The 13291-nt window shown below is 36.4% G+C and overlaps 1 protein-coding gene across 7 annotated transcripts in view; it reads right to left on the bottom strand.

Annotated features, from left to right (window-relative positions):
- Positions 1-13291, bottom strand: part of shank2b (SH3 and multiple ankyrin repeat domains 2b) — a 133706-nt gene that overhangs the window by 36967 nt on the left and 83448 nt on the right. For all 7 annotated transcript variants that reach the window (XM_048158396.1, XM_048158395.1, XM_048158397.1 and 4 more), the window contains one exon: positions 7034-7115. In XM_048158396.1, coding sequence (XP_048014353.1) covers positions 7034-7115 — 82 coding nt within the window. The remainder of the gene's footprint in view (positions 1-7033; positions 7116-13291) is intronic.

Below are 13291 nucleotides of genomic sequence, written 5' to 3'. Positions count from 1 at the left end.
TCTTCAAAATATGTTCATTTGTGTTCAGCAGAACAAAGAAATTTATGGGCGTGAGTAAATGATGACAGAATTTAAATTTTTGGGTGAACGATCCCTTTAATCTTTCATTAATTCTATCATTCATGAATTTAGGTGAACTATTCCTTTAACACAAAGCCGTATAATCTTATATTATAGTCAAAGAAATGCTTTCAAATGCAATATGATTTATTAATTCCATTTTTTGACTGAAAATTGATTGATTGATTTATTATTAGAGAGATATTTGTAGTAGGTACACTGCCCTCCAAAAGTTTGGAAACGAGTTTTAGACAATATTGGCATGAATCCTTTTTTTAATTTGTGATAATTTTGCACTGATAAGGGACAGCACAAACTACGAAAACATATTTTATTACATAAACAGTTTATACATTGAAAAAACTTACATTTTCGATTCATCAAAATATCCATTATTAGCAGCTATCTGACCTGAACTGGGTTCTGATTGGTTCATTGTATTCTAAACTTAATTGTTGAAGCTATTAAGGTGTGCTGACCCAAAAATCTTTTACAAACCTGGGCCAAGTTTAAACCAGTAACCAGGCATCACAGCTGGCAAAGGGGCATGTCTGACTTTGACATGTATATATTGCCATTATTATGTAATCGAAATGAAAATTATTATTGCTGGTCTTCAATGATAATGTCAAGTAACTTTAATGTATTTGCACCAAAAAATGATAAGGATTTATGCTGATATCGTCCAAAACCACACTTAGCCAGGGGTGTTTCCAAACTTTTGGAGGGCAGCGTATACTATATGACACCACAACATCTAAGTGTTACCTCCTTCCTAGCACTAGCAGATCAATTACTGAAGGTGTTCAACCATAGAAGGCACCGGAAATATCTAGGGATAAGCAGTTTGAATATGACAGCAATGAAAAGCAAATGTTCTCTCTTCTCCCTGAAGGACAAGAGGGCTTACCATCTTTTAGATGGAGTATTAAATCCAGTCCTGGAAATCAAGTACTGAATAGGCACCGAATTGCACCGTCACAGACATCTCTCACAAAGAGCTGGAGTCTCATTTCCACCTGGTACATGAACTTCATTCATATCAGGAAATGGGATTGTGGTCTGCGCTATTACATTTTAGTGAACCTTGTATCTTGACCGTGTCCTTAGAATGAATTGGACCCTAAAATAAGTTTTATTAGAAAGAACTTGAAGTGTTTATAATCCCATAAAAACTTGAGCATATTGACAATATGGGCTTAAAATGCGATCGCAAGATTGACGGACTTGCCGCACAGTCTTAAACTATAAGATAACGTCTTATTGAAATATTGAAAGAGCTCCGAGCTCAAAAGGTAGAGTGCTGACTCCTGAGGAATGATGCACGGTTGTCATGGCAACATAATCTGCTTTGAAGGGGACACTGTGGCGATGTCACAGAGCAACAAGGTCATTAATATCCTGGCCTGTTAGAAGGGGCTCAATAGCTTGGAAATATTATTTGCTCATAATGTATTTATACCTGCGAGTTGATTTCATTCCAAACACCTTTTGTTGACTCCTACACAACACATTCAGAGCGCTGTCCATCACGGACCAATATTTATCACGTGCCAGTGTGGATTAGCTATTTAACCAAAACTAAATAATGCGTCTTAAATCCATTCAGTTTTATCCTGCCGAAAAGTTTACGCCGGAATCCATTGCGAATGTATTTATCATAATATCTGGAGAATGAAATCAGTGTGACTGACACAACTAACAGGTATCATACGTGTATCTGTGACAAGTTCACCTAAAAGCACCTACGTCCTTCTGTACGCCTGTCACTCAAGCTCCCTGCAGCAGGAAGTAGCCTGCACTGCATTGCCATGGATTCTCTGTCTCCATGACAACCAGCTCCGAGCGAGGGGTGTGTCAGCTGGGTAGGAGTATGGTAGCCGGATGCGAGAGGATCTGTCTCTTTTTTTGTCTTTTTAACACACTGTGCCAAATGTGTAAAGTTCATAGTAGAGCAAAAAAAAAAAAAAAAAAAACATATACATATTACACTTAAATAGCAGAGTTCAATAGCTTAAAATAATGTTTTTGTTTATAATAAAAATATGATTTGAAATCATTATTTTATTGCCTTATTAGACTCCACAGTGAACCACTGATTTGTAGCTAAAATCACACTGTCAAGGACAGACAATTTATTTCAAATGTGCAGATTTGCAGCCACATATTATGACATCATAATGTCAAAGGGCTGATTTTTTTTAAAATGCCATCAGAGTGTCTGCATCGGGCAGTGACGACCCCAAGCTCGAGCGTTGCTTACATAACTGTCCATTTAAAGAGTTTTCACACTCTTCAAACCATTTTTCCCCTGTGAATAACAATGTGCTTGTGTGGCGCTTAGTGTTAAATGATAGTGAGAAGGCAAAGTTTTGGGAAATTATGGTTTTAGCGTTATGGATGTGCAGGGGTAAATGGATGATTTGTGCTGCACTTTGATGCGCTGACAAGAATAATTATTAATTATATATCACTGGTCATGAACAATTGATTAATGATCTTTTTTTTATTTTACTCTTTGATTATACTTTGTAGATTAATAATCAAGGTTATCTCTTTTGGTGTATGTAAAATGCAAATAAAAAGTAAAATAAAAAATATTAACATATTTTTAGGATTTTGAAAACAGACTGGCCAATTTTTAAAGGATTAGGATAGTCAAACTATTAGACTTATTAAAATTAGGCCTTCACCAGGCCCGAACCTGCAGATTTTCCCCCACATTTTCTGTGATTCTGGTGGAAAATCTGCCAAATTCAATGAAATATTTAAAGGGCTAGTTCACCCCAAAATGAAAATTCTGTCATTACTCACCTTCATGTCGTTCCACATCCGTAAGACCTTCGTTCATCTTCGGAACACAAATTAAGATATTTTTGATGAAATCCGAGAGCTTTCTGTCCCTCCATAGAGATCCGACATAACTACCACTTTCAAGGTCCAGTACTCCATGTGACTCCAGTGGTTTAACTCTAATTTTATGAAGTGGCGCGAGCGCTTTCTATGCGCAAAATAAAACATAATTTACCACTTTATTTACGAAAATATTGATCTGCAACATGCATTCACAAGAGCATCACGATGCATGCGTTTTGTGTTCATACGAGAGCTGACACTGTTTCGCACTTTGGATAATATTATTTCGTAAATAAAGTGGTAAATTATGTTTTTTGCGCAAACAAAGCACTCGCATGGCTTCATAAAGTTGAGGTTAAACCACGGAGTCACATGGAGTACTTTAATGATGTCTTTACTACCTTTCTGGACCTTGAAAGTGATAGTTGTGTTGGATCTCTATGGATGGACAGAAACCTCGTGGATTAATATCTTAATTTGCGTTTTGAAGATGAGCGAAGGTCTTACAGATATGGAAAGACATGAGGGTGAGTACTTAAAGGTGCCATTGAATGTTTTTTTACAAGATGTAATATAAGTCTAAAGTGCCCCCTGAATGTGTCTGTGAAGTTTCAGCTCAAAATACCCCATAGATTTTTATTAACTGCCTATTTTGAGGCATAATTAGAAATGCGCCGATTCATGCTGCGGCCCCTTTAAATGCTCGTGCTCTCCGCCCCCGCAGCTCGCACTTGTCTTGAACAGCATAAACAAAGTTCACACAGCTAATATAACCCTCAAAATGGATCTTTACAAAGTGTTCGTCATGCATGCTGCATGTATGCGTCGGATCATGTGAGTATAGTATTTCTTTGGATGTTTACATTTGATTCTGAATGAGTTTGAGGCTATGCTCCGTGGCTAACGGCTAATGCTACACTGTTGGAGAGATTTATAAAGAATGAAGTTGTGTTTATGAATTATACAGACTGCAAGTGTTTAATAATGAAAATAACGACGGCTCTTGTCTCAGTGAATACAATAAGAAACAATGGTAACTTTAACCACATTTACCAGTACATTAGCAACATGCTAACGAAACATTTAGAAAGACAGTTTACAAATATCACTAAAAATATCATGTAATCATGGATCATGTCAGTTATTATCACTCCATCTGCCATTTTTCGCTATTGTTCTTGTTTGCTTACCTAGTCTGTTGATTCAGCTGTGCACAGATCCAGACGTTAATACTGCCTGCCCTTGTCTAATGCTTTGAACATGAGCTGGCATATGCAAATATTGGGGGCGTACATATTAATGATCCCGACTGTTACGTAACAGTCGGTGTTATGTTGAGATTCGCCTGTTCTTCGGAGGTCTTTTAAATAAATGAGATTTATATAAGAAGGAGGAAACAATGGAGTTTGAGACTCACTGTATGTCATATCTATGTACTGAACTCTTGTTATTTAACTATGCCAATATAAATTCAATTTTTAATTCTAGGGCACCTTTAATGATTTTTGGGTGAACTAACCGTTTAAAATGTGATAAATATGGTAAGTATTATTAATTATTATTAATATTATTATCCCAACTGTGAATATGGGAAATCTCGCAAAATCTCTCACAGACAAACATGACTTTAGAGTAAACCAACATGGCGGACGACGGGCAAGAAGAAATTGAGATAATACCGTCTGGACTGCTTTTAACAGAAAATTTGCGGAGAAAATGGTTTGGATGAAGTTGTGTTATGCTACAGTCTTCTGTCAGTTCGCTTTCTGATTGGGTATCTTTCATTCCACGTGACAATCTACAGAGTGAGTGCGCGTTTGTCCTCGGGGTTCCCCCCACACAACAAGATTTCTGAATTGAGAATGGTGCGGTCCCGACGATCTTCCAAGCAGATTCAATCATTCTTAGAGGGTTAGTTCACCCAAAAATGAAAATTCTGTCATTAATTTCTAACCCTTGTGTCGTTTCAAACCCGCAAGACATTCGTTCATCTTTGGAACACAAATGAAGATCTTTTTGCCGAAATCTGAGAACTTTCTGTCCCTCCGGACAGCAACACAACTGAAAATTTAATGCTTCAAAAAGTTCATAAAGAGATCGTAAAACCAATCCATATGAATTTGGACTAAACCGCTCAAGGTTTAGTCCACATTTTCTGAAGATACTTGATTGCATTATATGTTGAACAGATTTAATTTAGGCTTTTATTTACATATAAACATTGATCAGCGAACATTAACAGAAGCTCAACTGAACAAGCTTAAACGTGCTGCGTAACATGAGAATGAACCTCATACGAGAAGTGTCAAGCAAACATGCTTGAGCTTTCATTTCCACAACTGACGTGTGCATGAATGACGTGTGTATGAATGTTTTAAAGGTGCCATCGAACATTTTTTTACAAGATGTAATATAAGTCTAAGGTGTCCCCTGAATGTGTCTGTGAAGTTTCAGCTCAAAATACCGCATAGATTTTTTAAAATTAATTTTTTTAACTGCCTATTTTGGGGCATAATTAGAAATGCGCCGATTCATGCTGCGGCCCCTTTAAATGCTCACGCTCTCCGCCCCCTCCCGGGCTCTCGACTCTATCACTGCATAAACAAAGTTCACACAGCTAATATAACCCTCAAAATGGATCTTTACAAAGTGTTCGTCATGCATGCGTCGGATTATGTGAGTATTGTATTTATTTGGATGTTTACATTGATTCTGAATGAGTTTGAGGCTATGCTCCGTGGCTAAAGCTAACATTACACACTGTTGGAGAGATTTATAAAGAATGAAGTTGTGTTTGTGCATTATACAGACTCAAGTCATACAAATGAAAATAGCGACGGCTCTTGTCTCCGTGAATACAGTAAGAAACGATGGTAACTTTAACCACATTTAACAGTACATTAGCAACATGCTAACGAAACATTTAGAAAGACAATTTACAAATATCACTAAAAATATCATGTTATAATGGATCATGTCAGTTATTATTGCTCCATCTGTCATTTTTCGCTGTTGTCCTTGCTTGCTTACCTAGTCTGACGATTCAGCTGTGCACAGATCCAGACGTTAATACTAGCTGCCCTTGTCTAATGCCTAGATCATGGGCTGGCATATGCAAATATTGGGGGCGTACACCCCGACTGTTACGTAACAGTCGGTGTTATGTTGAGATTCGCCTGTTCTTCGGAGGTCGTTTAAACAAATGAGATTTATATAAGAAGGAAGAAACAATGGAGTTTGAGACTCACTGTATGTCATTTCCATGTACTGAACTCTTGTTATTTAACTATGCCAATATAAATTCAATTTTTAATTCTAGGGCACCTTTAATTTATTATTAATGTTAAATGTAATCATTATATAATGATTCAGAAAATTTGGACTAAACTGCTCAATTCATATGGATTAGTTTTACAATCTCTTTATGAACTTTTATGCATAGCTGTCTATGGAGGGACAGAAAACTCGCAGATTTCATCAAAAAGATCTTCATTTGTGTTCTGAAGATGAATGAACTTCTTACGGGTTTGGAACAACATGAGGGTGAGTATATAATGACAGAATTTTCATTTTTGGGTGAACTATCCCTTTAACACACCTCACACCACAGGAAAATCTGACAAGATAATCGGTAGAACCATCAAGATAATCAGCACTTTACCTAGGATTGTCGGAAGGGTAGAATTGGGCCCAAAATTAGCCTGATTATCTTGTAGTATGTGGGTGAATTTTAATTTTTTTGGTGAACTATCCTTTTAATAAACAAACATCTGTTTAACACAATCTGTATAACTTTGTGAGTGGAATTCCGCAAGCACAGATTTTGTGTGGGCCTGATTATGACGACGACATAGGAATGTTTATTACTGTCATTTTCTTGCCTCTCAAGGCCTCGGTCACCAGTTTAGCTGACTTTGTTGAGGCAAAACATACTCAAATTTGACACCGCAATGTTCTCTATACAGAAAATTAGTTACAGTAAAAAAGATCTATCAGTATCCTTGTCTGAACTGTAAATATGTACGCAATAGAGCACTCATTTAAAACTACCATCATGTATTGAACCCGACACACTTTAAAACATGGTTAAAAGGATTAGAATAATGTTTGATCATACCTTGATGCATCAAAACTGTCATAAGATCCCACAGTGTAGTGTCGGAAGAGCTTCCTCCTCTCTGAACGGTCCGCCCGGGCATCTGTGAAGACATATTCACAGACATTTACTTCAGATAACTCCAATTATGTAATATTTCAATGTTGCATAGTGGTCCGAATCTGTGCAACAGAGAAAGAGCCATAAAATTCCTTTTTTTTTTTTTACTTATTTTCACACATAAACAAAAGTTTCTACCAAAATTCTGGTGTGACTGTGTTCAAGCACTAACCCACAGAACTTTGAACGCTTCAACATCATTATCATCACTTTCACACCGAATATAAAATGTGCAAAAAGAATAAAAATAAGCACCGTCGTTTTTGAGAGGTACAGCAGATGTGATAAAGTGAGAATGTTGTAAAGGTTCGGTTACATAATTGCACTAAAAAAGCTGTCTAGTCACAAATTGGTCTTACTGTGTGCCATATGTCACACAGTCCCAGGTGCCATTTTTTAAACATTTAATCATTTTGCCAACGCGACGATACCAACTGTGCTTTAGAAAATAAAGAAATAAATAACAAAAGGTGTTTTTGCAGTTTCACTTTGACATGCAGACTGTCACTAAAAATCAATACCAGCAGGACACAAACACACACACACACACAAAATCACATTTCTTGATCCCACGCCATGAGCTCAAAATGAATTAACAGTGAATTCAAAATCTGCACTACACCAACTATACCACATTCCACATTTAATTGCAACCAATAAAAAGCCCTTTGGAAGACAGGGACCATTTGGCCCATAATGGAGCCAAACTAGACTAGTCCTCCGAGAGAGCTCAGGAAGGCCAAATATTGACTGCGTTTTATGGAAGGAACCAGGATAAGAGCCAACAAAGCTAATGGAGAGAATTTTTTATGTCGCAGAGATTAATCGTCTACGAGGCATCATGTTTGTACGTCATTAAAACAACTGTCCGCAGAGGGCTCGTACAAATGGATCAAAAACGAACAGTCGATTAATATCCAAATTCAATCGAATCACCTTGACGTTGAGCACGGCCCCAATAAAGATTGTGTCTAGGGAGGAAGCACAGACATTAAAGGGGGCACAACTGATGTTAATAAAGATCCTGAGCAACCATATACACATATACATCCATTAATGAGATTCTCGAGGAGTTTATTCTGCAGGATGCAGCTTCTGAAAACTGCACCATTTGTATTGTCCTCTGCGGTTCTGTTGATACACGATGATATCAGTAGTCAGGAGGCTGCGTGGGATTCAACACTTTCCCCTTCCAACCTACTCACTGGTTAGCTGTTAAAGTTACAGACGCTCAATTCTTTGTTGAGCTGAAACGTTTTGATGTTCAAACAAAAGGAGGTTTAGATTCAGCACAATTCTTCAGAGACATCCGCTCTATCCTGTGACTGCTAATGTAAGATGTCCTCCCCATATGTCAGTGGTTTCAAATATATAACTAATGTTTTGGTTAATCAAAATGTGTCCATCTAGAGAGGTTCAAATTCATTGGTATTAACAAAAAATATGAATCATGACCATTTCCGAAAAGTAAGCATACTTATTTTTGCTTTCATTTTTGCCTTTTATATGAAAACCAATCAAACAATACTGAGGTCAGACTGAATGTGTTATGATGCATCCCATGAAATGAATAAACCAAAACTGAATCGTTTGAGTGTGCAAGTGAATCATCACACTCTGAGCCTTGACATTACCATTTATAGATGTGTTGTGCTTGATCCAGTTGAGCAATACCTGATTTTCCATGCATGTAATTGAGCAGAGGAAATTAATACCAAAGAGATGCTGATGTTATAATTAATAGGATGAATAAAATGGCCACCGTGTTAAGTGCAATCTCTTTTTCGTTCTCTTTCTCACATCTTAATAGAACACCCTGTCAGTTTTTCCCTTTAGCAGCTGTGTCGTCTTTACAACAAAAAGAGTTCTGGCACGTACACACAGAGCCACACATACTTGACACGAGCGTTGTTCCTCTGTGGACAGTGTGAGAAAAAAAGTCTATTTGACATGAGGGCGAGCAGCGATGACAGTTGCTACAACACCGGATTTCAAATCACCAGGGGTAACTAGCTATGTGGCTCACTTGATAAAATTCATAAAGATAGTAAACGGGAGGCAAGTAACGCTTAACTTTCATGGCTGCGTCAGAGCACACCGCTGGAAAAAAAGTAATAACTAAAATATTCTGCCAGTCACTCTGAAGTTTTAAAACTACAAACTTGACCACAGTTTCTCACTCACAGTTCAATAAAATAAAACTATTTTACCTGATTTGTCATCTTTGACAGTTAAAACACGACTGAGAACTAAGTTAGATAAAAAAATATGACCATTTTACTACAATTTGTTTGCAACAATAACTGTTCAGGCCCTTTGAAATGAACACAAAGAGTCACTATAAGTCATCGGATGCTCAATTACCTTAACATGCAAAACTCAAAAAGTACAAGAAATTCTGTTTCAGAACAAACTCTTTTGTGCTGCAAAAACCATGATCAACTGCAACTGAAATTTTATCTTCGACTAATCATTCTGTCCACAGTGCAAACATCAGCGCAGAGCAAAACATGCAATTATTAGTCGCGCAAGTCATCACAAACCTTCTCAGTTCGCCACATCCTCAAATCAACATACCTCCAAAATGAACCTTCTTCCTGGATCTGCTAGTTTCGTCCATTGGTCCCCTTTAGTTCAACCCCTGAGTCAATCCGAGAAACACTCAGTTCTCCTTGCCTGAGGGGGGGATTGCCACTTTTCTCTATCCCACAGGCCCTGACGCCTAACTTCCCATCTCCAAAAACTCTCGCGTCTCCTCGAGTGCTCAGGTGACAGCTGACCATCAGCACCACACACATGGAGAACAGAACCGTAGCATTGGAAAAGATGGTATGTAAGCTCTGTTCTCAGTGCCGTGAGAGGGAGAGAGAGTGTGTGAGAGAGGGAAAAAAAAAGATGCCACAAAAAGAGAAAAAAAATCTTACCAAGGCCCACTCCTTAGCAACAGGGTTTGTACAGTGTAGAGCATGTTTCCATGGAAATATATCAATCAGGAATGTGCATGAGTGTTGCTCGGAAAGGTTCAAGAGACTTCAGCAGAATACTTGTGTGGTTGCTAACCAGCCGATGCTGGATTTAACCACATCCGAATTTGAACACTGCACTAGATCGTCAACTTTCAAGGCTATCCAGCAGCGTATGGATGGGTATGTGATGCATTTTAGCTAGTTGTTAAAAAAAATATGAAATGATGTGATATCAAATGATGTGATTAAAATAAAGCAGAGAGCATCGCCATGGGAACAGAATTACTATTCCATAAATCAATGAGAGAAATCAGCTGTCCTTGCAACTCTTCGAAGGGCTTCACTCATAGCGTGCATTGTAGTAGCTGTGGATTTCAAGGCTACCAATGGCTCCCATCACAACTGAGCATTTCTCACCTTTTCACACTGGCATCCAGCTCCTTTTGCAACACTAGCAAACATGGATGGATTCCAAACGCCTCAGGTGACACTTATACCAAAGATAGCAAGCATTTTCACTTCAGATTACTGCAAAAATGTGTGCGAATTGATCAAATGTGTTGCAACAACTCAATTATTGGCCATAGCATGAAGAATAAATTGATATAGGCAAAAGATCGAGTTTGGCTAACAAATACGTATTTGGATCAATGGTGTGACATGCATTTTTCCTTCTGATTCATTCAAATATATATGAAAAATTGCAATTCACACATACAATAGGTTAAATATACCTCTTATATGATGAAGATGTTTTATTTTAATGATAAGCATGTTTTTAATTTATGACCAACAATGTCATGTAATGCAACCAACACGCAGAAAAGGGTGTATAACTATTAAAAAACAGTAAATTATATCATAGGAAGGACCCCTGCAGAGCTTTATGACCGTCAAGGTCAACAAGTTTATTAAAATACTAGATAATTTGACTTTTTTATGACGAGGCAAGGTTAGTTTATGTTCTACAATGTCATGTTATAACTTTACAAAAACATAATATTTAAGAATTAATTTTTAATGAATTGCATGTTACCTCGGAAAATATATTTAAAAACGTTAATCTTTTAATAATTACATAATTATTTAATAATTATCATATGCAATTTTACTTGATGGTTACACCACATGACATTCTTAAAGTCATTATATTGAAAGCTTTCTTGCACATGCATTTAAAACTAGACTTTTCTTTGACTTTATCGTAGATGCTCGTATTTGTCATTGAACCAATTTTTTCATCAGCTATGCAGGAATTATTGAAACTGAAATTGCTAAAATTATTGAAATTGTTTAATGGTGATTTATGGAAGCTTGTTTCCGCTACAAAATAAAAAATTAAAAAAGGTAATGGCAACTTTTTATCTAACAATTGTGAGTTTATTTCTTGCAATTCTGACTTCTTTTCTCAGTTATAATGTCAGAACTGCGAGATCTAAACTCATAATTGTGAGAAATAAAGTAAGAATTGTGAGTTATAATGTCAGAATTGCGAAATATAAACAATTGCGAGAAATAAAGTAAGAATTGCGAGTTATAATGTCAGAATTATGTGATATAAACTCACAAATGCGAGTTATAAAATCAGAATTGCGAGATATAAACTCACAATTGCAAGAAATTAAGTCAGAATCGCGAGTTTTAATGTCAGAATTGCGAGATATAAACTCACAATTGCGAGATATAAACTCACAATTGCAAGAAATTAAGTCAGAATCGCGAGTTTTAATGTCAGAATTGCGAGATATAAACTCACAATTGCGAGTTTTAATGTCAGAATTGCGAGATATAAACTCACAATTGCGAGAAATTAAGTCAGAATTGCGAGTTTTAATGTCAGAATTGCGAGATATAAACTCAATTGCGAGTTTTAATGTCAGAATTGCGAGATATAAACTCAATTGCGAGTTTTAATGTCAGAATTGCGAGATATAAACTCACAATTGCGAGAAATTAAGTCAGAATTGCGAGTTTTAATGTCAGAATTGCGAGATATAAACTGACAATTGCAAGTTTTAATGTCAGAATTGCGAGATATAAACTCACAATTGCGAGTTTTAATGTCAGAATTGCGAGATATAAACTCACAATTGTGAGTTATAATGTCAGAATTGCGAAATATAAACAATTGCGAGAAATAAAGTAAGAATTGCGAGTTATAATGTCAGAATTATGTGATATAAACTCACAAATGCGAGTTATAAAATCAGAATTGCGAGATATAAACTCACAATTGCAAGAAATTAAGTCAGAATCGCGAGTTTTAATGTCAGAATTGCGAGATATAAACTCACAATTGCGAGTTTTAATGTCAGAATTGCGAGATATAAACTCACAATTGCGAGAAATTAAGTCAGAATTGCGAGTTTTAATGTCAGAATTGCGAGATATAAACTCAATTGCGAGTTTTAATGTCAGAATTGTGAGATATAAACTCAATTGCGAGTTTTAATGTCAGAATTGCGAGATATAAACTCACAATTGCGAGAAATTAAGTCAGAATTGCGAGTTTTAATGTCAGAATTGCGAGATATAAACTGACAATTGCAAGTTTTAATGTCAGAATTGCGAGATATAAACTCACAATTGCGAGTTTTAATGTCAGAATTGCGAGATATAAACTCACAATTGCGAGTTTTAATGTCAGAATTGCGAGATATAAACTCAATTGTGAGTTATAATGTCAGAATTGCGAGATATAAACTCACAATTGCGAGTTTTAATGTCAGAATTGCGAGATATAAACTCACAATTGCGAGTTTTAATGTCAGAATTGCGAGATATAAACTCACAATTGCAAGTTTTAATGTCAGAATTGCGAGATATAAACTGTCAATTGCGAGTTTTAATGTCAGAATTGCGAGATATAAACAATTGTGAGACATTAAGTCAGAATTGTGAGTTTTAATGTCAGAATTGCGAGATATAAACTCATAATTGCGAGTTATAATGTCAGAATTGCGAGATATAAACAATTGCGAGACATTAAGTCAGAATTGCGAGTTTTAATGTCAGAATTGCGAGATATAAACTCACAATTGCGAGAAATTAAGTCAGAATTGCGAGTTTTAATGTCAGAATTGCGAGATATAAACTCAATTGCGAGTTTTAATGTCAGAATTGCGAGATATAAACTCACAATTGCGAGAAATTAAGTCAGAATTGCGAGTTTTAATGTCAGAATTGCGAGATA

Source organism: Megalobrama amblycephala, linkage group LG15 (assembly GCF_018812025.1).
Source record: "Megalobrama amblycephala isolate DHTTF-2021 linkage group LG15, ASM1881202v1, whole genome shotgun sequence".
NCBI classification, from domain to species: Eukaryota; Metazoa; Chordata; class Actinopteri; order Cypriniformes; family Xenocyprididae; genus Megalobrama; species Megalobrama amblycephala.
Note: the sequence above shows the minus strand (reverse complement) of the source record. Positions and strands in the feature narration are given on the sequence as shown.